This window comes from Temnothorax curvispinosus, unplaced genomic scaffold, assembly GCF_003070985.1.
Source record: "Temnothorax curvispinosus isolate PA1 unplaced genomic scaffold, ASM307098v1 QBEX01006321.1, whole genome shotgun sequence".
Taxonomy (NCBI): Eukaryota; Metazoa; Arthropoda; class Insecta; order Hymenoptera; family Formicidae; genus Temnothorax; species Temnothorax curvispinosus.
This window is the reverse complement of record NW_020216101.1, coordinates 960958-982920: the sequence shown is the minus strand read 5'-3', so window position 1 is coordinate 982920 and position 21963 is coordinate 960958. Positions and strand designations below refer to the sequence as shown.

Genomic DNA, 21963 nt, shown 5'->3' with positions numbered 1-21963 from the left:
GATGGCAGAGGAACGAAGTAGATACAAGTCGATTTTCTGCCTCAATTGTCGATGTCACAGCAGTCACTCTGTCGGAAAAATTTGGAAAGAACGGACATTTACAAATTGAAAATTATGTACAGTGCAGAACTGTAACGATTTGTCACGTTTAAAGTAATGTTTATGTTTATGTTTAATTTAATGACTATCTTTAATATATCTTTATATTGATTTCAAAAATTTTCTCATGAGTTTGCTCATAATATTTGTAGCTTTTATTGTTTTAATATATTTTTTCAACCAAATTTTATTAATAACGAATAATTCAATATCAAGTAAAGCTCTTTTCTAAAATAAAATTAAGTCCACTTTTTTCGAGACTTAAATATGTTACAAGAATATTTTAAATAAAATAACTAACTAATCTTAAAATAATTAGATAAACAATTATTATATCGACACACAACTAATATTATATTACGCTATCACTTCGACAAACAGCGAAGGAGAATTAGCGCTTAGTACAGTTCCTCTCAGCAAGAGAATTTCGGGAAAGGTATAATTGAAAATTCCGCAACAAATTCTCATACAATTGCTTAGAAAATGTCGATGTGAAAATGTTATCTTCCGTTTTTGAGATAAATGTTGAAACTATGAACACAAATATGATTATGTTTGCGAAGATGAAGATTATGATAACAGTGAGGAATTAAACAATATAATAATTGAAAAATAGCGAATTTGTTACATAATAGGAGATTTTAACAAATATTTGTTGGTGTAATTTTTTGCAACAAGTGACTAAGATTTCAACTAGATTATGCATTAAAATTATTGCTTTCAATATGTTTACTTTATTATAATAATTTGTATATAGATTTTATTCATGATTCGAAAAGTGTAACAAGATGCTGAACGCAAAGCATGTCTGTTTTGTAAAATAATGTTTTTCATTTTAATAAATTAAGTTAATAAATTCTGTGTAGCGAAACATATTCGCTACACAGATGCACGAGGAATGCGTACTTAAATAGAGAGAGAGAGAGAGAGAGAGAGAGAGAGAGAGAGAGAAAAGATTAAACCATTAGTAGGAACTTGCACGTTGTATTATCTTTTTTATGTAGAGTGCGCGGCAACTAACTGCTGCCAATAAAAAATAAAAATTACGTTCTATCAGTCGCTGGAGGGAACAGAGAGCGGATTACCTAATTGCTAATTGTGTGCTGCAGCCTGAGAGAACAGCGCGTTACTCCGGCTTAACGAATTGATATTAGCGCTGTAAGAAACTTACGGAGGTATTGCACGGTGCAGAATAATTGGCAATAAATTATACCAAACGTAACATTTCACCGATGATATACTGTCGGCACGAATACCAATTTGTCCGCGTTACATTTTTAACTTTTCTTCGGCTTGGAGATCACATTCTCATCCAATTAAACGAGTACTACGACAAGATAATGAATGTTATCTCGCCGCGATTATTTTTGACAGAGAAAAATGTGTCTGCCTGAAATTTCAATGAGTATTCATCGAAGTTTTATTATGATAAGATAAAATCTCTTTTATTCTTGTCTGTACGTGCACATCTACACGTTAAAAAAAAAATTATTAACATTACTTATTTTTTTATTAGAATAAGTTATTATGAATATTGAAATGCAAAGATAAAAAATGTAATTAGCTCTTATCGCTGCCACAATTCCTCTCGTGCTCGTTTTAATCGTTATCGTCACTCTCTATCCTGGGTAGCTATCATAGCCACATAATGGATCTTACGCGGCTAAATACTCCACTACGCACTTATAATCTCCGGCAAGACCGCGAACAGAGAACATATCTCTCTGTATTAATATGCAAATCACTTAGATGTCCTTTATAAGGGAAGTGGCTGAGACACCTACGAATGGTAAAGGCCGCGAGTCCTTATCTTGAGTACGGGACGGAATATAAACGAGTTCTTGCGGAACGCAGGCTCTTCTTGCGACTTGGAATGCAGCCGAGTCGGAAGCGGAAGAAATTTCATTAGCGTGTTTCCATGCGCAACTAGATTAACCCCGAGATGTCCGATTTGACTTCAAATTGTTACACGAATTATAAATATATACAAGTTGTTCTCATAAATGCAGGCATATTATTAATGTAGCGGAAATGATGAAAAATAGAATAGAAAATGATGAAAAATAGAATTAAATCGTCTATATAAAAATCTTTTTTTATGTCTGCATGTTAAATCTCTATTTCTGTATTTATGCTCGCATAGTAATATTTTTTGTAATAATTTTTAATAGCATAGATTTCTATGAATAAAATTAGTGAGAAAGCTCATTTGAAACTTCAACGTAACAAAATAATTACCCAGGCTGAGCTCGAAAGCATTATAATTAATGACACTGAACTATGATGGACAACGTCCATTTTGCTTGAAGGACAATGTAACTAATGCAGCTTTATTGATAGACTGCACGTACGTATGAACTGTAGCGCGAGACAATAGATACTGTTTTTACGATGTAATATAATCCTATACTTGATATCACGAATATTAAAAGAATATTTTGGTACGTTTAAACATGGTAATTACAAATTTATTTGCGATCTATACATACGTGTATACATTATTCTATCGCATAATATCCACAAGTATTCGTATCCTTTGACGCATCGATATGCGCGGGATATCGAATATCTCGTTAGTCCACAACCGAAGCTTCCTTAATTCAGCCAATAACGTTTCCCGATAATTCAGGAATGCGAGTCGATAATGATAAACGCACATGTGGCGTAAGACGAAGGCATTAATTCGAGGCAGCTCAGATACCCTTGACAATTTCTATCTTACACGCTAATATCTGCGAAATGAGAATGCTACGCGTGAACGTGTTTCGAAAACGGATGCTCTTATGAAGACTCGGATGCCGTAAGAGCGTTGTGTCGATACAAAAAGCAGCCCCTCAACAGAACTCTCGTGTAACACTTATTGAAGGTGAAGACCTCTCTTTGTAGTTCAACCCCCTTTGTAGTTCGACCTTCTACTTTCGTGGACGAGGAAAGAATCTACTTTTCGTAAAGTAGTAACACGCTTGACAGACCGCCGAGTAATTCAATGAGATTTTTAACGCAAGGCTGCTGAGAAAATATGTTCGAAAGAAGACAAGTTAATTACCCTTTTTCCAGAAGAATTAAATTTTTATATAAAATAAGAAAGTATCAAATTTTTTAAATTTATATTAAATGTATAAGATTTGTCATGAATCTTTACTGTTGCTATTAGAAAACATGTAGATACATACCTAAAAAATATACCTATTATTAATCTTTTATGAAATATATAGTATAAACATCTTTTTTATTTTCAAAGTCAAAGAAACTAAACAGAATAAAATTAATTTATTTCTTTTAATTACTTTGATTAAATTAAACTATTAAATATTATTATCAACTCAAAAAATAATCTAAGTATTACAAGCAAACAAGGACAAGGATACGGAGAACGTTATGAAACATGATTCACGGAAGCAAAAATGGATTTTGATCAAAAAGTTAATAGCAGGAACGTACATATCACGGTAATACTGGCCACTTAATCTTCCAGAAACGATTTATTTGTCAAGCGTCAAGCAGTCATAATACATTGCGCAAAGAGCCACCGTTCATTTTTCATGTTTCTGATATGCGGCGAAACGGGTCTGCGATAACCGACTGTCTGTTGTGACAAATCACTGTCGTTGGATCGATCCACGATACGGATTTAAAGTGCATTTTTGCGGCAATTGCGGTCGTGGCATTCAGTGCACCGAATATATGGGTATATCCAAGGCAATATAAAATCGTTTCCGCGCTATATGAGGAACGGAAGAGAATTTACATGAATTAGCTGATGGCACATTCCCACATGTTCCATGCCTCTGGGAATATCAAGCTCAGGCATCGCCCGCCTGCTGACTAAAATTACGCAAATGAAGTTCGCGATTAATGTCGTTTTATATAATGCACACGTACCAGTTTTACTCTACATTACCCGCTCGCAGTGGTAGACGTGCGTTACTGTCAGATAAACGTGTCTGTGACTTTGAGTGTACTCCATTATTGCCGAGTGGCGGAAAGAGTCTTATTGTGCGTCACTCGTCGTGTAAATCGATGGTATGCATTTATTTTTGCAGATAGACAATTCAGTTTTTTTGTAAAATTGACTTGTAGAGTCGACTGTTTCATTGTTGACGATGATAATAATATATAGAAGAAATATTATGAACACGATGTAAAAAAGTAGAAACTTGCACATTGCTTCCTCATAGTTATTAAGTGTGCAAGTTGAAACTTGCACATTGCTTCCTCATAGTTATTAAGTGTGCAAGTTGAAGCATTTATTTTTTTCAATGTATAATTTTCAGTATTTATTTGTTTTGGCTTCCTCATAGAGGAAGCTTTGTGTGCGAAGGTTTCTACTTAAACACTTAAAAACTCTAATGAAGCAATGTGCAGGTTTCTACTCGCACACTTAACTCTTTAGGAGCCTGTATACATAATTATGTACCCACACTTAAGAACTCTAAGGAAGCAATGTCCAAGTTTCAACTTGCACATTTTTAATAGAATTATTAAAAATAGTTAATATTACAGGGGTTACCCATTTCTTTTAAAAAAATGTTTTGGCACGTACATTTTTTTAAAAGAAATCGGTAACCCCCTTAATATTAACAATTTTTAATAATTCTATTAAATTACTCAGTCTTTTCTACCCCTATTTCATATATTTAAAATTTAAATTCGGTTGATTAGTTTTGAAGTTATGGATTTTTTAGTAAATTGTGCACATACATACATACATACAGACATTTTTTTTGGGGCAATATTTTGACGTTTTACAACAATCTGAAGATATTAACGTCAAAAACTATAAAACCAATCTTTTCTTTAGTTTTTTCTACCCCTATTTCATATATAATTAATTTAAATTTGGTTGATTAAACCCAAGATTATACGCAATCAAAAGTTAATATACGAATTTACGAAAACAAAGCTTCCTCTATGAGGAAGCAAAAGTATAGTATACGCAGATTAAACGACGATATGAAGAACAGATTACAAAATTTGTTGATAATTAATTTTAGAAGCACATACAGACTCGGAGAAAATATTTTTTCTTCACGCGATCTTTATTCGATACAAGTAAATGAATTTTATCGTGAAATACGATAGATTGTTTCCTATAAAATTAGTATTTTTTGAGAGATAAGAAAAGGTTTTAAGAAAAATATGAGTTTTTGCTTATAATGTTTATATAATAAAATTCTGAGATCAGAAAATTTCTTCTGCATATTATATTTTTAATTTTGATAAAATTGCATATAAGATGCAATTTAAGTATGCAATATAAGCTGCATGTAAGTAGTATTATTCTTACATTAATTTAAAAATAAATCTCCAATTCAATTTGAAGCGATTGAGGTATATATTTGACATAAGAGAGACTCAATGAAGAAGTAAAAATAAAAATATTATAGCAAATTTAACATATCTGAATTTTCTAGCTAACTTTCTTAGCTTTTACATAATAATAATAAATTAAATTATTATTAAAAATTTTATGTAAACTTACATTAATTCGTCAAGAATTTTGAGCGTCGCAATGCGCAAATTTACTTGTTGCACCATGTTAAACGCAGAGATGTCCGAGTGTTTAATCTCGGAGATGTTATCCAGGCTAGCAGCGACAGCTCGTATATGTATATGAAATTTCAAAGTTACCATAATATTACAATTTCCAACAACCTTACTTCAGAGAAGGAAGCTCATTTCCGTTCCCTAGAGGCGTATAGCTTCATCGTTATCCTAATGAAGAGATACAAGCTACATCTATATTAAGTATGCAATAGTATGCGAATTATATAACGTCTTTATAAATTATTAGCCATACATGTCTTTTACAGCAGTTACGTTAACGTCACTGTTTAACATCAAAACAATAGGAAAGTTTGTTACGAACAGCTTTATCGATCCTGGTTTTAGGAACTCGGAAATAGTTCATGACAGCAGAACCGCCATAGTCTCGGCATGCATAATTTTGGATGTTTTTATATGAACAATCTATATATTCGCGTACTATATCTAATTTAAAGTTGTAAATGTAAAAGCAAATCAGCTAAGTGCCTCGTGGTAATTTATTGACAAGTGTAATTATTATTATCTATAAGTATGTATGATATGTTTCGCATTAATCAAAGAATGTTAATTTTTGACAGCATTTTTTAATAGAGGAAATATAATATTTCATGAGAGGCAATATGATTTAAGTTTTAAGCTAATTATCTACTTAATAACATCATAAATATAAGAAAAGTAAATCTTCAATCTTCTCAGAGAGTAGCAAGAAGTAATATATTGCATAAAATTAATTTACCGAGGTCCGTTACGTATAATAAACTAGCGCAGAAGGTGTAACGTCCGTCACATCGCGGGCAATGTCGCAAAATCTCGTGAAAATGTCGGCTCCGAAGAGTAACATCAAAGTTCCCGCTTCTTATCCGATGCATTACACGACAGAAACTGAAAAGTTGCGGGCATTACGGGCTTGAACTTCTCACTTTTAATGCGAAACTACATTTTTCTCAGCGGCAACAGTAGTAGCCGGCTGCGCACTGCCTCGAAATTGTGAGCATCTTTTACGCCGCCGCGTGCCACTGCGAAGAGAGTGGCAATAAATGTCAGTGCGGGGCGTTTTATGGTGGTGGCCCTCCACTATGGTACTTTTCTAGGCATCGTCGCCAAGCTGGCCCACGAATACGTATTCGATTTTATCACCGCCAATTCCGGCATATGCTTCCATTGGGACTTCGCGTCCTGTCGCATCGCGAAACATATTTGCCCTCCCTCTATTTTACTGCCCGTGTGGCTTCGTCTTTATGCTCTCTTTCGCTTGACAAATATTTTCACTTGAAACAAAAGGGGTGCAAACTTTGGTAAGATTAATATATGTTTGTATAGTGGCTAAATATAATTGTAGATGTATTTTCAGATGTTATATGAAAATACATAGAGCTAATATGACATATCTTATTACGTTATATTATGAGAAAACAGAGTTTTGATTGACGTAGTGATTACCTTTTTTATCTAGACAAACTTTTTTTTGGAGGGAAGTTTAATTACATAAAAATGTTATTAAAGCGCACAAACATATAGTGTTGCACGCATTCCTGAAACTCGGGAACATGATACGAAAGAAAGGATGGGATAGCGTACAATACCGAATTTTATTCACGTGTGGGCATTGGAATTCGATATTTTCGTGCGTCACACACATGTCAACGCGTCGACGAAAATGCCGTAATCGACACTGTAAACAATGCAAAAAGTTCGCTGAATATACCGTTATAGAAACTTATATCTACATCCATATCATATTTTCAGATTTTACTCCTCTTTTCCATGTATTTTTTCCTGACAACGCCTTGTTTTTGAAAATACATTGTTATCGATCAATTATTGATCATTATTTTATGACGTATTGAATACGCCAAGAACGAAAATAAAATAATTGGAAAAGAAAAATAATTGCAAACATTTTAATTTATTTGCGAAAAATATTTGTGAGAATTTGTTACGAGCGTAATTTAAATATACGTGTATCCTTTTCTAAATTTTAATAAAATTTCTTAACAGATTTGTATTATCTTCTAGTACCTTTATTGATAAATTTATACTGTTTAAATATCTCATATTTTAAAATTTAATCTCCAATATTTCGCTACAACAATAAAAATGAAAAAAAAAAAGAACATTTGTTCTGCACCGGCCGCCACGCTAAATGGAGCACGGCGTCTGTAAAGTGATGTCGGCAAACTTTTAATCGGCAATTTGAAGTAACGCTTCGATGGAATCGGCCACATTCATTCGGCCGCAAATAAACTGCATTGAAACAATTGTTTGAAACAATTATTACTCGCTACCGCCAATTTAAGTAATTTACTATCGGGGGATCGATACACGCATGGTTAATGTATACTTGTTTCAAAACGTGTTTAATTCATATTGCAATCAAACCTATATGAATTTTGCGTGTTAAACTAAAATTTGTATATGTTTTTCAAACATTCAGGAAGAGAAACAATATCAATCGATGTTTAATATCCTGCAAACAGTGTGTAAAACTTCTACATCAGACAATTCAATTATAATTTGAGAAAGGTTACATACGCACGGCCTGTATAAATCTTTACGATCGATTTTTATAATAGAGAAAAATTTATTATACGGCTCTTTAAATTCTGTTCCGTTATATAGTTCAGTTTATATAATTTTAGTTTATATAATTGACATAGTTTGATACAATTCCGTTTTATCGTTGATATTGTCATATTAATAAATGCAATAAAACTGATATGAAAATTATATTATATTTTAAATTGTAAGGATAATTGAGATATATTTTATCAAACTGTTTCTTAATGCAATAGAATTTTCGTGACTGTAATAATTTTAAATTCTTTTACTGCTAGTATTTTCTTAATCTATTATTATTATATTTTCTAATAATATATTATTTTTCTTTTTTTTTAAATTTAGGAATTGCTAATATTTTTTAAGGAAAATGAACATGTTAAAGAATTATTAAACTAGACCTACTTCAAAATATTTAATCCTTTTTGGCTTAAGAAACCACCGAAATCCATTTACCTTTAATATATGATTGTCTTCTGCTTTCTATTTTTACACCCTTTTATACTTTGTTTATCTTAATAATATTGCGCCCTTAGTGTATCAGCATTAATCACGACTTGGACTATTCTGCACAAAAGAATTTAATGTTACTCTCAGAGTAAATCTTGTTAGTTGTATATGTCAGATGCATGAAAAGGCTTCATTCTGAGAGGCGATTTTCTCAAAAGGCAGCTAACAATGGCTGTCAGTTCTTGCTTCAACGACATCTGACCCGAATGGCACAGCTGCGGTGAATTTAATTGCACCTTGCTTACACTGGGATAAAGAATGACTCAAGATCGTTTAAAGAACGATCCAAAATTCTTGAAGCGAAAAATCAGGACGCTTAAATGGAAAACTTTTCAAAGTGTTTCATTTCTTTAAGAAGGGGATTGAAGTTTTATTGAATACATTATATTTTATTTTTTATATAAAAGTTTACAACTTAAAATGAATTTTGTCTATTATGCGAATAATGTAATCGAAATTCTCTGATGAGCGAAATGTTGTTTTAAAACAGTTTAAAATATCAGACTTTGTGATGTATATTTCTTCTAATTTATTTTCTTCTAATACTTATTGCTCGCAAAAATGATATAACGCGATTTATGCGGTTTCTTAATTTTCTCTTTAACTTTTACGTCTTTATTTTGTTACAAGCATAGATTCTATGTTGTAAAAATTTTTATTTACAATATATATACAATTTTATAAATTAATATTTTAATTCTGTTTTGTTCAGACATTTTTCATGAATATCTTTTACGAACAAATTATATTTTTTTACTTATCTTTTGTAATTCTTAGAAGAAATTATACATTTTTTTAACGTGTTGCAATAAATTATATGCACTGAAGTTGTGTATGCGATAATGTAAAAAATCTCTCTTAAGACTTAAGGAATCTTTTACTATTTATTATATTCCCTTCCGAGAAGTTGTACGTGCGAATATAAAATACACACCATTTTCCATATCAGATACAGATATTGCCGTTCACGAGCTCTCGTTTTACGTTTCAGAATGGATTTTCAATCGGCGCAGAAGAATGAAAGCCTTTTTCAGTGTTGCAGCGGATTTTGCATCGATCTGCTGCAGAAATTTTCCGAGGAAATTGGTTTCACTTACGAGCTCGTAAGAGTGGAGGACGGCAAGTGGGGTACTTTGGAGGTAAGCTCGAGCAAAATTCATGAAAGGTGCTGCTTACTTACGTCGCAGACGGAAGATAAATGTGTCTTGTAATGCAACGAGAAAATTCCCGCGTAGCATTTACCGCATCCGCAAACGGTGCGCTCGTTTCTTCTTTTGGAACGGTTAAAATTTCTGTCCTTTCATGTCTACGGCAGGCGACTAACACCAAGCAAGAAAAACGTAATGCGGCTTGGGCATGACTGATTGCTTTGTATATCTCTATCTTTACATATCTGATAAATTTGTCGAATATAAAAAAAAATAGAGAAAGGAATTGCGCTTCACATTATTGGAACCCTATAGATTTAGTACTGTGTAATTTGAAAGCCCAATTATCTGACGATAATAATTCTCTGCAAGCACGTGTATTGACCCAGCCATTGATGACTATTATTACGAAATGTACGCATGAATGAGCTTCCGACGCGTTTAATTTCCGCTGCACAAAAGTTGCTTCCATCGATGCAACGATATTTACGCTTCAGCGACAGCTTGAATGGCCTAAAAACAAATAATTTTCCATTTATCGTGCGTCCTAATCACGTTATCACATTATCATCATTTCGTGTTTCTCTCTCGCGAGACTGTATTTAATTACGATCATTGGCACTGAAAATAATAAAAAAAAATACCCGTTTAAATCTTGCATAGCATGCAAAATTCTCAGTGTTTTATTCCGTTTTATAGAATAATATATTTTTATATTTAAATCTACAAATATTAAATAAAATTAACTTATGTTTATTTATTTATGTTCTGTTTCTTTTTCGATAAAAACAATTTCGGCAATCGACTTTCTCGCAAATTTAACAAACGTCACGATTTATCAATTATTATACGCAGAATGGGAAGTGGAACGGACTTATAGCCGATTTGGTCAACCGGAAGACTGACATGGTGATGACTTCGTTGATGATCAACTCGGAAAGAGAAGCGGTGGTCGATTTCACTGTACCTTATATGGAAACTGGTATCGCTATTATTGTAGCGAAAAGAACAGGCATAATATCGCCCACTGCATTTTTAGGTGAGAATTGTAGGTACAGAAACTGCTCCACAAACGATACTTATAATAACATGTTTGCAAATCGGCAATATATAAAAATACATGCTATCTTTATTATGAATAAACAATGTTACATAAATTGAGTAAAATATTTGCGGAGGCAAATAGTATATTATTTCGAAACATTAATATTGCTACATAAATTAAGGGAATATTTATACAAAAGCAGTAATTTCGTACGAATCGTTACCGCGGACGAAAATACGCGGCGAATGTCGCGGTAATGCTGAAACGAAATTCAGTTTAGCATCTAACAATGCAATTTTCAGAACCATTCGACACGGCTTCGTGGATGCTAGTGGGCATTGTTGCCATACACGCTGCGACGGTAATGATACTACTCTTTGAATGGGCATCACCCTCTGGTTTCGACATGAAGGTAAACCCTTCAGGCGCTGCGCAAAAACTGGTATTTTTTATTTCGCTTTTTATTAACTATATGTATATATGTTTCTACCTCGTTCGCACTTTTACCTCTCAATGCACAAATGTCACAATTAGAATAGTAACTAATTAATTCCAATGCATCCTTCGGTGTTTGTCAGTAGAAAAATAGAAAGCATATGTTTCTAGAAATCTAGAATAATGTTATACCGACTTCTAATTTGCAGTTGTTTCATACAATTTTATATAATTAACAAAAATTTTTTTCAGGAATCTATTCATTTATGTGTATTTTTTATCATTACATAGACAGTGTGTGATATTTCCTATAGAATTATATAATACGTGATTTTTTTTTCAACGTGTTAATGTATGATTATTTGTTTTGCATGTATGTTGCACAATTTCATAAAAGTCACTATGTTCTTACATAAACTAATGACATTGTCTAAACATGTGTTCTAATATAAAAGATGTTCTAATAATCATAATCGTCAAATTAAATTTTTAATTGGAAAAAGCGAGATAACGATATGCTAATTTTCTTATAACGTGCATATGAACAGTTTGAAGTTTTGTTCGTGTTAATGTTATTATTACACGTTAAATTTTGTAAATGTTAATGCGTTATCGATTTTTCCCCTTCTGCAGAAGAATCCATCGACAAACCATCGATTTTCGTTCTGTCGCACGTACTGGCTGGTTTGGGCCGTATTATTTCAGGCTGCCGTCCATATCGACTCTCCCAGAGGATTTACAGCCAGGTCAGTGAAAAGGATCCCTTTCCCCAGGAACGTCGTTCTCCCGACGAATTTTAATTACCGACGCGAGATAGAACTCGAGCGACAAATTAGTCTTCCGCCTCTTCGCTTAACCATTCGAGATCGGTCGCTGCGCATAAATGTTCCCGGGCAAACATTTGCTTGCGACAACCGTTCTAAAATGTAAATTACTACGACTACTTATGAATCGTCAATCATATTGACTCGAATCCAAAATAATTCGATGTAAATTATGCAGTATGCTGATGCAGCATCGAATTTTGTGAGTCAAATTAATTTAATTAATTAAATTTGATTTGAGTAAAATAATATTTTGAGGCAAATATATCATAGTTATAAGGTTAAAAGGAGATTAAAGATAGAAGTTTGTTAAAATTAAATATATGCTTCGGAAACAAATTGCAAACATTAATTTTGAATATTTATTTCACTGTTGAAACTGATAACATGCATATAATGTAACTGGAGAATTCCTACATAAAGACGTTAATTAAATTAATATTAAAACATTAATTAACAAACAATTATCTTGTCGACTATGCAATGCGTTTATTAATTCTCATAAACATTGCAAAATATCTAGATTTAAACATAATTTGTAAAAATTGTTAATGCTAAATGTCAATATACTATCTACATAGATTTATGACAAACGTCTGGGCATTATTTGCCGTGGTCTTCCTCGCCATTTACACTGCCAATCTGGCTGCCTTCATGATCACGCGGGAAGAATTTCACGAGTTCAGCGGTGTGGACGATCATAGGCTCGCTAAGCCCTTTTCCCACAAACCCATGTTTAAATTCGGCACGGTACCGTGGAGTCACACAGACAGTACGCTGGCAAAGTACTTCAAGGAGATGCACTCTTACATGAGGGCTTTCAACAAAAGCAGTGTTGCAGATGGGGTCGAAGCTGTCATCAGTGGGTAAGCAATCTTGTGATATAACTTTATTTGTCAACATTTATGTTATACAATTAAAAATTGTATCTGAGAAACAGAAAGAAAAATCGAAGCAAAAAATGAAACAATTATTTAAAAATAACACAGTAGCATAGCAAATTTATATTTTGATAAAAAATTTCTTTTTTATGTAAACGATTTATGTGCAGATATTTATTTTAAAAAATACATTTTTGGGCTTGCATGTTTTTATTTAGCGCACATATTTTGTTTAAAAATTGAAGAAAATTTTAATAACTGAAATAAAACATTTTATTTGATTCATTTATACGTTTGTGTTACATGTAAACGCATTTCAACGTAGTATTTTGCATAAACAAATACATCGGATTGAAATTGATTAAAGGAATAGAAATTTAATCATCTCTAAAGTTCTAAAGTGGGGGATCCTTTACATCTAATTCTATAACATTATGTATATAAATTTAAAAAAGTCCCTTGACATTGGCTTTGTTGTAATGCCGATTTAAAATATTCTTACGGAGATATACTGAGGTATAGAATATTCTGTTATAACTTCTGTATATAGAGATCTGGATGCGTTCATTTACGACGGCACGGTCTTGGACTATTCGGTCGCCCAGAACGAGGACTGTCGACTGCTAACAGTCGGGTCATGGTACGCCATGACGGGATATGGTCTGGCGTTCTCCAGGAACTCAAAATACTTACAAATGTTCAACAAACGGCTGTTGGACTATAGGGATAACGGTACTTTTATGCTCCAAATCTTTTTAAGCGTAAAATATTTTTACATCTAAAAGTTCTTCCTCTGTGTGTGTGTGTAAAATATATGGATGTATGTAAATTGTACTCGACGGATCGATTTCTACGTCATTCTATCAATTCTAGGAGATCTAGAGCGATTGAGAAGATACTGGATGACCGGGACGTGTAAGCCCGGGAGAGAAGTACAAAAGAGTAGTGATCCGCTCGCTTTGGAGCAATTCTTAAGCGCATTTCTCTTACTGATGATGGGAATTCTTTTGGCGGCATTCCTTTTACTTCTGGAACATTTATATTTTAAATACATCAGACAGCACCTGGCGAAGAGCGACGACGGTGGCACATGTGCTATTTTTAGCCTAGTAAGCATCGCGGATTTTAATATCGCAAGAATCTCGTTATTTCCTGTGCTATTTCTGGAACTAGGTCATTCTTAGCTTCAAAACTACCTTCAGCTAGTGACAAATGTTTAAATGTTAATAATATTTTTTCAAAAATATGTAACCAATAATCTAAATTGACTGTTTTTAATAATGATAGAAATTGTATAGCTTTTGAGCAAAAGAATTTAATTAATAACAATCTACTAGAATTTAATAACAATTAAATACAAAATAAATGTTTGAAACGTATTGACAATAATTGATAAAAGAACAAAATTCCACATGTAACAACATTTTAAAAGAAATATTCCAGAAATATTCCTAAAATTCTTTACAAATATATTTGCAAATTTATATACATATATATCTTTATCTTATTCGATAATATTGATTTTCATATACTCCGGAAGATTAGTATTGGAATGAAAACTTGAAGAGGACAATAATATGCAAAATGTCTTATTTAAAGAGCGTAGGAAAGTCCCTGACCTTCCGCGGTGCAGTGTACGAGGCGCAGGATATCTTGAGGCATCACAGATGCAAGGATCCAATCTGCGACACCCACTTGTGGAAGGTCAAGCACGAGCTCGACATGGCCAAGATCAGGATACGGCAGCTTGAGAAGGATCTCGAGGCCCACGGAATAAAGCCCACCCAGACCAAGTACGCTCCGCCCTTCTCCTAATACCGTTTAATTCCGTATTAAGCTACGAAAGTACTCGACTGCACCGGGTATTTGCAATGCGATCGAGCGAAGAGCTGAATTGATCAAGTTTGAATCGCACGGTTTGCGAAGACAGAGGCTTGCCCTTCCCAATGATCAGTCATGCTATTCGATTATCTTTGAACTCGGTCGCTTAATATCCGATGAAGCGTCATTCCCTCGTGAGCAATTCGTTCATAACAGTTTTCCGTTCGACTGATTTTATTTCTTTCTCTACTAAAATAGGAAGAGTTCGCAAAGAGTTTTGAGAATAAATCGCTTTGATATTTGCGTCAGAAGTCTGCATGACAAATGAGGGGTATTGTCTGATATGATTAATCTTTTAATGCCGGAATTTTCTTTGAATTGAAACGTCACGGTTATATATGATGAAAAAAAAATGAAAATTTAATATTACGAGTTATTGATAGTGCAATTTCTTGATACTGAACGATAAAAAAATATAGTGTTTTTTTTTAGCATAAAAATAAAAGTGAATCAATATTGCTTAATATCTAGCCGCAATAACTTTCTATCCAATTTCAGCGCAAATATGCACAGGAAAAATTAAATTTTTTAAACGCGATGGGTTTTTTAGTGTATATTTAAAGATATTATAAATACTGTTATACATCTCAAATAAGAATATAATGCTCATAAAAACAATTTAAAGGTGTTAAAGAAATAAGAATTATTTGTGAGAGGTATTTTTTTCCTTGACAATTATATCAAAACATTTTACTCAGCAATAATTAATACGACATTGAAAGATTAATTTACACAATTTAATCGAGTGATAAAATATTTCCGCTGCAGAAAACGAGACGTTCAAACCGCCGATTAAAATTACGCATTGATTTTTCTCTAGATTACGATTTATGCTTTTACGAACGATACTTTTCGCAGAGTGCTGTCGCTTGTTTTCTATCCCCGAAATGGGAAACCTTTGTTCTAGAAAGCTTTCTTTTGAATCTCTTCATCTTTCCACACTCTTCGCTTTCCACTCTCTTCCGGAAATTACTTCGCAAAGCGGAAGTGGACCCGTGATAAAAGTCGACGCATGCAGTTGCACAGTTACATATTCTACCTCTGTCTTTGTTCTAATATCTTGAACAAACTTATGCTCGGTTCTCCATGCAAATTTCTGCGTTAAAGTTTAATTACTGCGGAAATCGTTGTTATACAAGTAACAACGTTGAAGCCCGTATATCCCTTAAGACGAATTTTGCGGGCCGAGCTTAAGTATAGTAACCTATTTTCTAACGTCACTTGGAATCTTGTTTGCACAGCATGCATCTATTTATAATAGGGCGAAACGTGCGTTTTCGGTGAGACGTCAAATCACGTCGACGTTTTTTAATATCGCGCTTAAAGATTTTATCACGTTTTCTTCTTTTCTTCGCGTTCTCTATTGCTGACAGGATCTTTTTTCGATTGCTGCTTTACATTAAAATTGCATAAATTAAATGCAATATTAAATAGCATTTATTATTAATGGACATGTTAATATAGTTCCTTTTTTCTTTGGCACTTGAAGAAATTGTAATTTAAACATATTTCTTGGAAAATAAATTCTTAAATAGTTATATTATCGGTGAAATATTTTAATAAAGTGTATTTATATGTATATATAAACATTTTATATTTACTTCAAACATTGCGAAATTAAATTTGCATTTTTTGAAAAAAAAAATATAATAACGGGGAATTTATTTAGATATATTTAATTGAAAACGCTCGCTTTGCCACTTCTATTTAGTTTCGGTAACATGTATATTGTGTAAACATTTATGCTTACATACGTTAATATCCTATCGATTATTAGCACGCGCACTTGATTTCTTCTCGATTGTCCGTCTGCGGTATCACGCGCTCACTACGTAGATAATTGGAAAACCTATTCTTGTTTCGTTGAGAAGCGAATCCATCGTCATGTTTGACAATAAAAGAAAAAAAAACTTTCCATGAGAGTGGAGTCATGGGGTGTCCCGGGGGTATCGTTTCGAACGGGAAATGGTTTATTTGGGTCATGTTAAGCGATAATTGGTGGTTCGACGACGTGAGAAGGAAGCCTGGCACATATCCACGTCGGCTTTTTTAAAGGAGGAAATCTGGAAATCTTGGCTGGTGGCGAGGGTGCCTCCAAAGTTCGGACCGCCATACACCACCGGAGCCCATGGCGATGGAAGCTCCGCATCCGCTACCGCCATACTTCGATTCGTAAGTCCGCAATGCCAAACTACACACAAGAACGTTCAGTGACGCAGGAACTAAAATATTCTTTTCGTTGAAGCTTCAATAAAAATCTCTCTGTTGTAATAATTTAATTTGGCATAATTGCTTGGAAAAGAAAGTCCTGTTAGCGATGCTACTCTGATTTCATGTCTTTGCCATCTTATAACACAACGACATTTAAACACAACCCATACGAAACATTCAATATACTCTGTTCAATAGTTACCATCAATTGCCTATCTTTTTAAAATTAATTGAAAACTATTCTGCAGCGCGGGACATAATCGTGACGCTAATGAAGTGCTCTATAGAGAGCTATGACAAATTCCTCTCGCAAAGCCCTTTTCTCCCTGAACGTCAAACCATTGAAATCCTTTTTACATAATTACACTCCCACGACACAATTGGCACTCACACATTGGAATTTAGCAAACGTTCCTACGTCACTGCAATCGGTCTCACATGGTGTAGCAAAAGATCGTTCCACCGATCGATAAAAATTTTGCCACGACTCGCGCGATCCCGCGAGGCTCCGTTGTTTCGTAAACTCGCGCGACCTCCGTTCCCCTTGACATCACTTTATCTATAATAATGAAGAAAAGAGAATGTGTGCAGCGAAAGAGGAGACACAAAGAGACGCCGAGCGTCACGCGGATCGACGACAGCGGGCGCCTCGCTTACAATTAGAGAGACCAATCGGTAGAATAACAGGGATGTAGAGATTGGGTATTAGTCCGCTTTTCGCTTCTCTGTAGATTGGTAGATCGTCTTTTGCATAAGTTACGCATCAAGTATCTCTCGCTCATTACACTTTCGTGTAGTACTTATTATCACAGACTTGTTCTTTTCTTTTTTTTTTACTTTGATGTGCTCGAGAGCATGGCATGCAAGTTTCTAGAAGGAAAATAGTTAGATAACTTGGGCGTGTCGGTGCCAACAGTGTGCGCATTATAGGTAATTACCTGTGGTGGTTTGTGGCGGTTAATCGATTAATTACCTATAATGTCCGACGGCGACGACGAGACAATGACGCGGGATGAAAATTAAATCGGGGTGTGGGAATGTTGAGAAAGTGCCGTGACCGGGGCGAAGACGAGGAAGACGGAGAGCATGATAAAGTTTACTTTATACGTGTAGGAGGCAACTTTCGCGGTGTTACGATGGCGATGACATAATTCCCGATCGTTTATATTCAGGTACATCGATGCCGTCGAGGTTGCCCGTCCGAGGGATATGAGTAGAAACCATGTGGTCAGTACAGAATACGCCGAGACGTTCTTGCCCACGGAGATTTACAGGTAAAGACCAGGATTTATGCGGCGTTGTGGATTGGAAAGACAGATTACTAAAATGCGATATTACTCATCATAAAATGTACTATTAAAAATTTTACGAAATAAATTTTATATGTACAAAAATATTTATAAATAAAATGGACTATTAAAAATTTTACAAAATAAATTTTACAGAAATATTAAAAGTTTTACAAAATGAAATGAAATCCTTTATTTTTTAACTGTACCTTCCAATTGTTATAAATTTATCATATATGCATTGAAAGCGTATGATTTACCATTAATTTTATTTTAATAAATAATGCATTACATAGTGACACAAAATTTATCAAATTTCACGTATTTTTGTATTTAAATGTATGTAATTGTAATTGTTGGACATATTCGATTTTTATTTATTTCCTGGTAACAAAGTGACCTGTATTTATATGTAAGTAGTATATTATATTAATGTAGCAAATTCTAAGCACAATGATTTTCGTTCTTTATACAAATTTCGCATCAGAGCTGTTATTTTCTTGAAGTTTTTTCTTGCCAATATTGCATTGCTCAATTACTTATTTATGCCATTTGGAAATGCCTCGAATTTTATGAAAATAAGCGGTTGTTTGTCACAGGATTCCGGATGATGATGCGACCAGGACGGAAATCGCCGAAATGGAGACAGTTCTGTGATCGTAAGAGGATCGGCTTCAGTCGCCCAATCGCGCCACGATGGAAGCGTATGGGACCGACTGAGGGGCCCTTTGAAGACTCCAGAAACGATGCGATTTAAACCAAAATCGTGTCCTGTTGCTCCTGCCTCGAACAACGAGCCCCACCCACATCAATTTTTCGTTCGGACGAAGACGCTGATCCGCTGATATCGATCCTCAGAAACTGTCGTCGCGCGCGCGGTGAAACAACGAGAGGAGGAACGTCGTCAGTGCCTATCAATGATCGAGAATCAACTATAGTGACCAAGAAGACATCGCTCGGGGATATTTTGTGACTCGAGGAAGTGCATTTGTTGTTGACACTTGCGTTACGCTCCTGAGAAATGCATCCTTTGTGTCCTTTGAAATATATCAGAAGGACTTGCGTGGCAGTTGCATTCACACAACAATAGTGATCGTTGCGAGGAAATGCCTCAGAAAATTACTGAATCTTCGGTGATGGTCGGACGAGCACTCGATAATTGAGCCGGATTTCGATCTGCGAGGGATTTATTTTTAACAACACGATCGACAAGACATGTCATCGAAGCTAACTGCTTCGCGCTCACGTAGTTGTGTGCATATGCAAAGATTCGTTTCAAAATTTCAAACCTGTGCCTAAAATCGTCTGGGCACGGCTCGTGATGCACTAGATGATCTATTAGGCGTTCTGAAATATGGTTAGTAATTTGATAAGAACAAAATAAAACTTGCAATTTTTTTAGAATACTTTGAGATACGACTATCTCATTGAAACAACTAGTTTCCGTTAAATGTATAATTTCTTTATTAAATACTCATATTTTTATAATTTCAAATTAATCAGTAGTAGAAATTTCTATAAAGATATTTATTAGTGAAAATTTTGCAGAAACAATTAGAACATTACTTTATCCATGATGCATTTTTGTTTATTTTAATCCTAATTTTTTACTAACTATGCATTCCTCTTTGATATTTATCTCAATACTTTATTTACTTGTTTTACTGCAATTTTTTTAGAGTATAATTTGCCTTTTATTAAAAAAAACTTGAATCTATATTTTAATATCGATTTTCAATCTAATTTTTATAATATGTTTTATTTATAATTATTATTTTAATTCATACTATATTATTTATAGAAAAGAACAGTTACATTATTTTTATAAAGACTTATTACATTTTTAAGTATATTGTATTATGTATGTATGTATATCGAAATATGTACAACATATATACATATATTTTTATTTTTTAAGCATGTACCATCAGTACATTTTTTTTATATCTTACTCCTACTTTAACTCGTCTCATTTTTTGCCTTGTCGTCGTCTTTTTATTTTAATATATTTATGTTTTTCATATTAAAATATAATTATTTAGAGGCATCGCCAGTGCAAGAAAGACAATTGGAAAAATTTCAATTACTACTGACAGCTGGAACCAAGGTCACGGAGGAAAAGGCACATATTTATTCAGGCACCAACAATGCAATAGATAGTTATGAAATTCCTAAATCTTTTAAAAAGGACATATTCAACTTTGTACGAACTCGTGCCAGTTTTCAAATAAGTGTCATATGGTAATACGTCGATGCGAACGATACGAAAAGATTCAAAAACTGAGAAACCTAATCGATATCTTGATGGAAAATGTCAATGTGTACCATACGAAATACTTATATGATATCTAAGCCTGTATGTCGAATAAAATTAGTGTTAATGAGTCCGCATAACTATAAAAAATAATATATATATATATATATATATATATATTTAATATGGTTACATACACAATGAAATATTCTAAAAAAATGAACCTATTTGAAAACGTAATATGCTCAAAAACAAGAAGTAACATATATAAATATGAAATAAAAATCGAACCATAATGCGCACGTACCTATCGTGGAGTGTCAGGACAGGTTATTTTTAAATAGGAAAAAGAAAATATCAAGCAAATAAACATAATCAATAACAAAAATAAGATAACAATGATAGTTCAGTGAATCAAAAAGATAACGAACGAACAACAAATAAATGTTTACGTCTGTATTAATAAAACGCGCGATGCCTAAAATTGTGATTTAAGTCGAATCTGCAGAAAAACGATTAATCGATAACAATTTACTATTCTTACATGTTTCGCAGATATTTTGCAAAAGTATACGTAAATTTTATACATTTTTGTAGACCGCGTAAGTCTTTAATATTCTTGAAGAAAGACGGAATGTCGTCGCGATCTTTGACACAACGTTCTGACAATCCGCAATAGATGATGATAACTCGAAATAACGAACGAAACCCTTTGAGCGAATTCGAGTTTCACGTGCGCATCGAATTCGAGACTTAAGATTAAAATTTTAAGACTTATGTCGCTGTATATAACTGCATTTATTCGTATGAACTTTAAAGTGCATTGCAGGCTACAGTATTTTTTATCAAAAATTGAAACATAAAATATTCTATCGCAACTATATGTGCAAGATAAAATAATTAATCATGATAAAGTATTGAAAATATTTTAAGAAATCATTTATTATCATCAATTTACAAGAAAAATTGAAATGATGTATTTTTATTAAATTAAAATTAGATATAATTACGAGACAAATAGAGTTTTATAATAAAACAAATATTCTGATAAATTAAATTTGTAGTTTACTTTTAAATAAAAAATATCACGACTTGATAGAAATCTTAAGATAGTCTTTGTTTTATTGGATTGTATTGGATTTTTATTGGATAATTTTACCATTATTTTTTATTATTTGTAGAAAAATTTACATGTTAATTAAAATATATTGATTTAAAAATAGAAATTTTATACATATAAACATGCATTAATTAAAGCATTTATAAAATTTTCTGATATAAAT

The 21963-nt window shown here is 33.3% G+C and overlaps 1 protein-coding gene across 7 annotated transcripts in view; it reads left to right on the top strand.

The window, feature by feature from the left end:
• The window catches only part of LOC112455680 (glutamate receptor ionotropic, NMDA 2B), a 159671-nt gene extending 138087 nt beyond the window's left edge, over nucleotides 1–21584 (top strand). For 3 of the 7 annotated variants that reach the window (XM_025017764.1, XM_025017768.1, XM_025017767.1), the window contains 11 exons: nucleotides 9704–9851; nucleotides 10716–10899; nucleotides 11208–11347; nucleotides 11974–12086; nucleotides 12746–13030; nucleotides 13596–13777; nucleotides 13919–14154; nucleotides 14645–14838; nucleotides 16982–17098; nucleotides 18310–18411; nucleotides 19026–20094. In XM_025017764.1, coding sequence (XP_024873532.1) covers nucleotides 9704–9851; nucleotides 10716–10899; nucleotides 11208–11347; nucleotides 11974–12086; nucleotides 12746–13030; nucleotides 13596–13777; nucleotides 13919–14154; nucleotides 14645–14838; nucleotides 16982–17098; nucleotides 18310–18411; nucleotides 19026–19083 — 1759 coding nt within the window. In that variant the 3' untranslated portion in view covers nucleotides 19084–20094. Of the gene's footprint in view, nucleotides 1–9703; nucleotides 9852–10715; nucleotides 10900–11207; nucleotides 11348–11973; nucleotides 12087–12745; nucleotides 13031–13595; nucleotides 13778–13918; nucleotides 14155–14644; nucleotides 14839–16981; nucleotides 17099–18309; nucleotides 18412–19025; nucleotides 20095–20468 lie in introns of those variants that run through there. The other 4 variants (XR_003040884.1, XM_025017765.1, XM_025017769.1 and 1 more) reach the window with 4 other exon arrangements.
• Nucleotides 21585–21963: the final 379 nt, after the last annotated feature.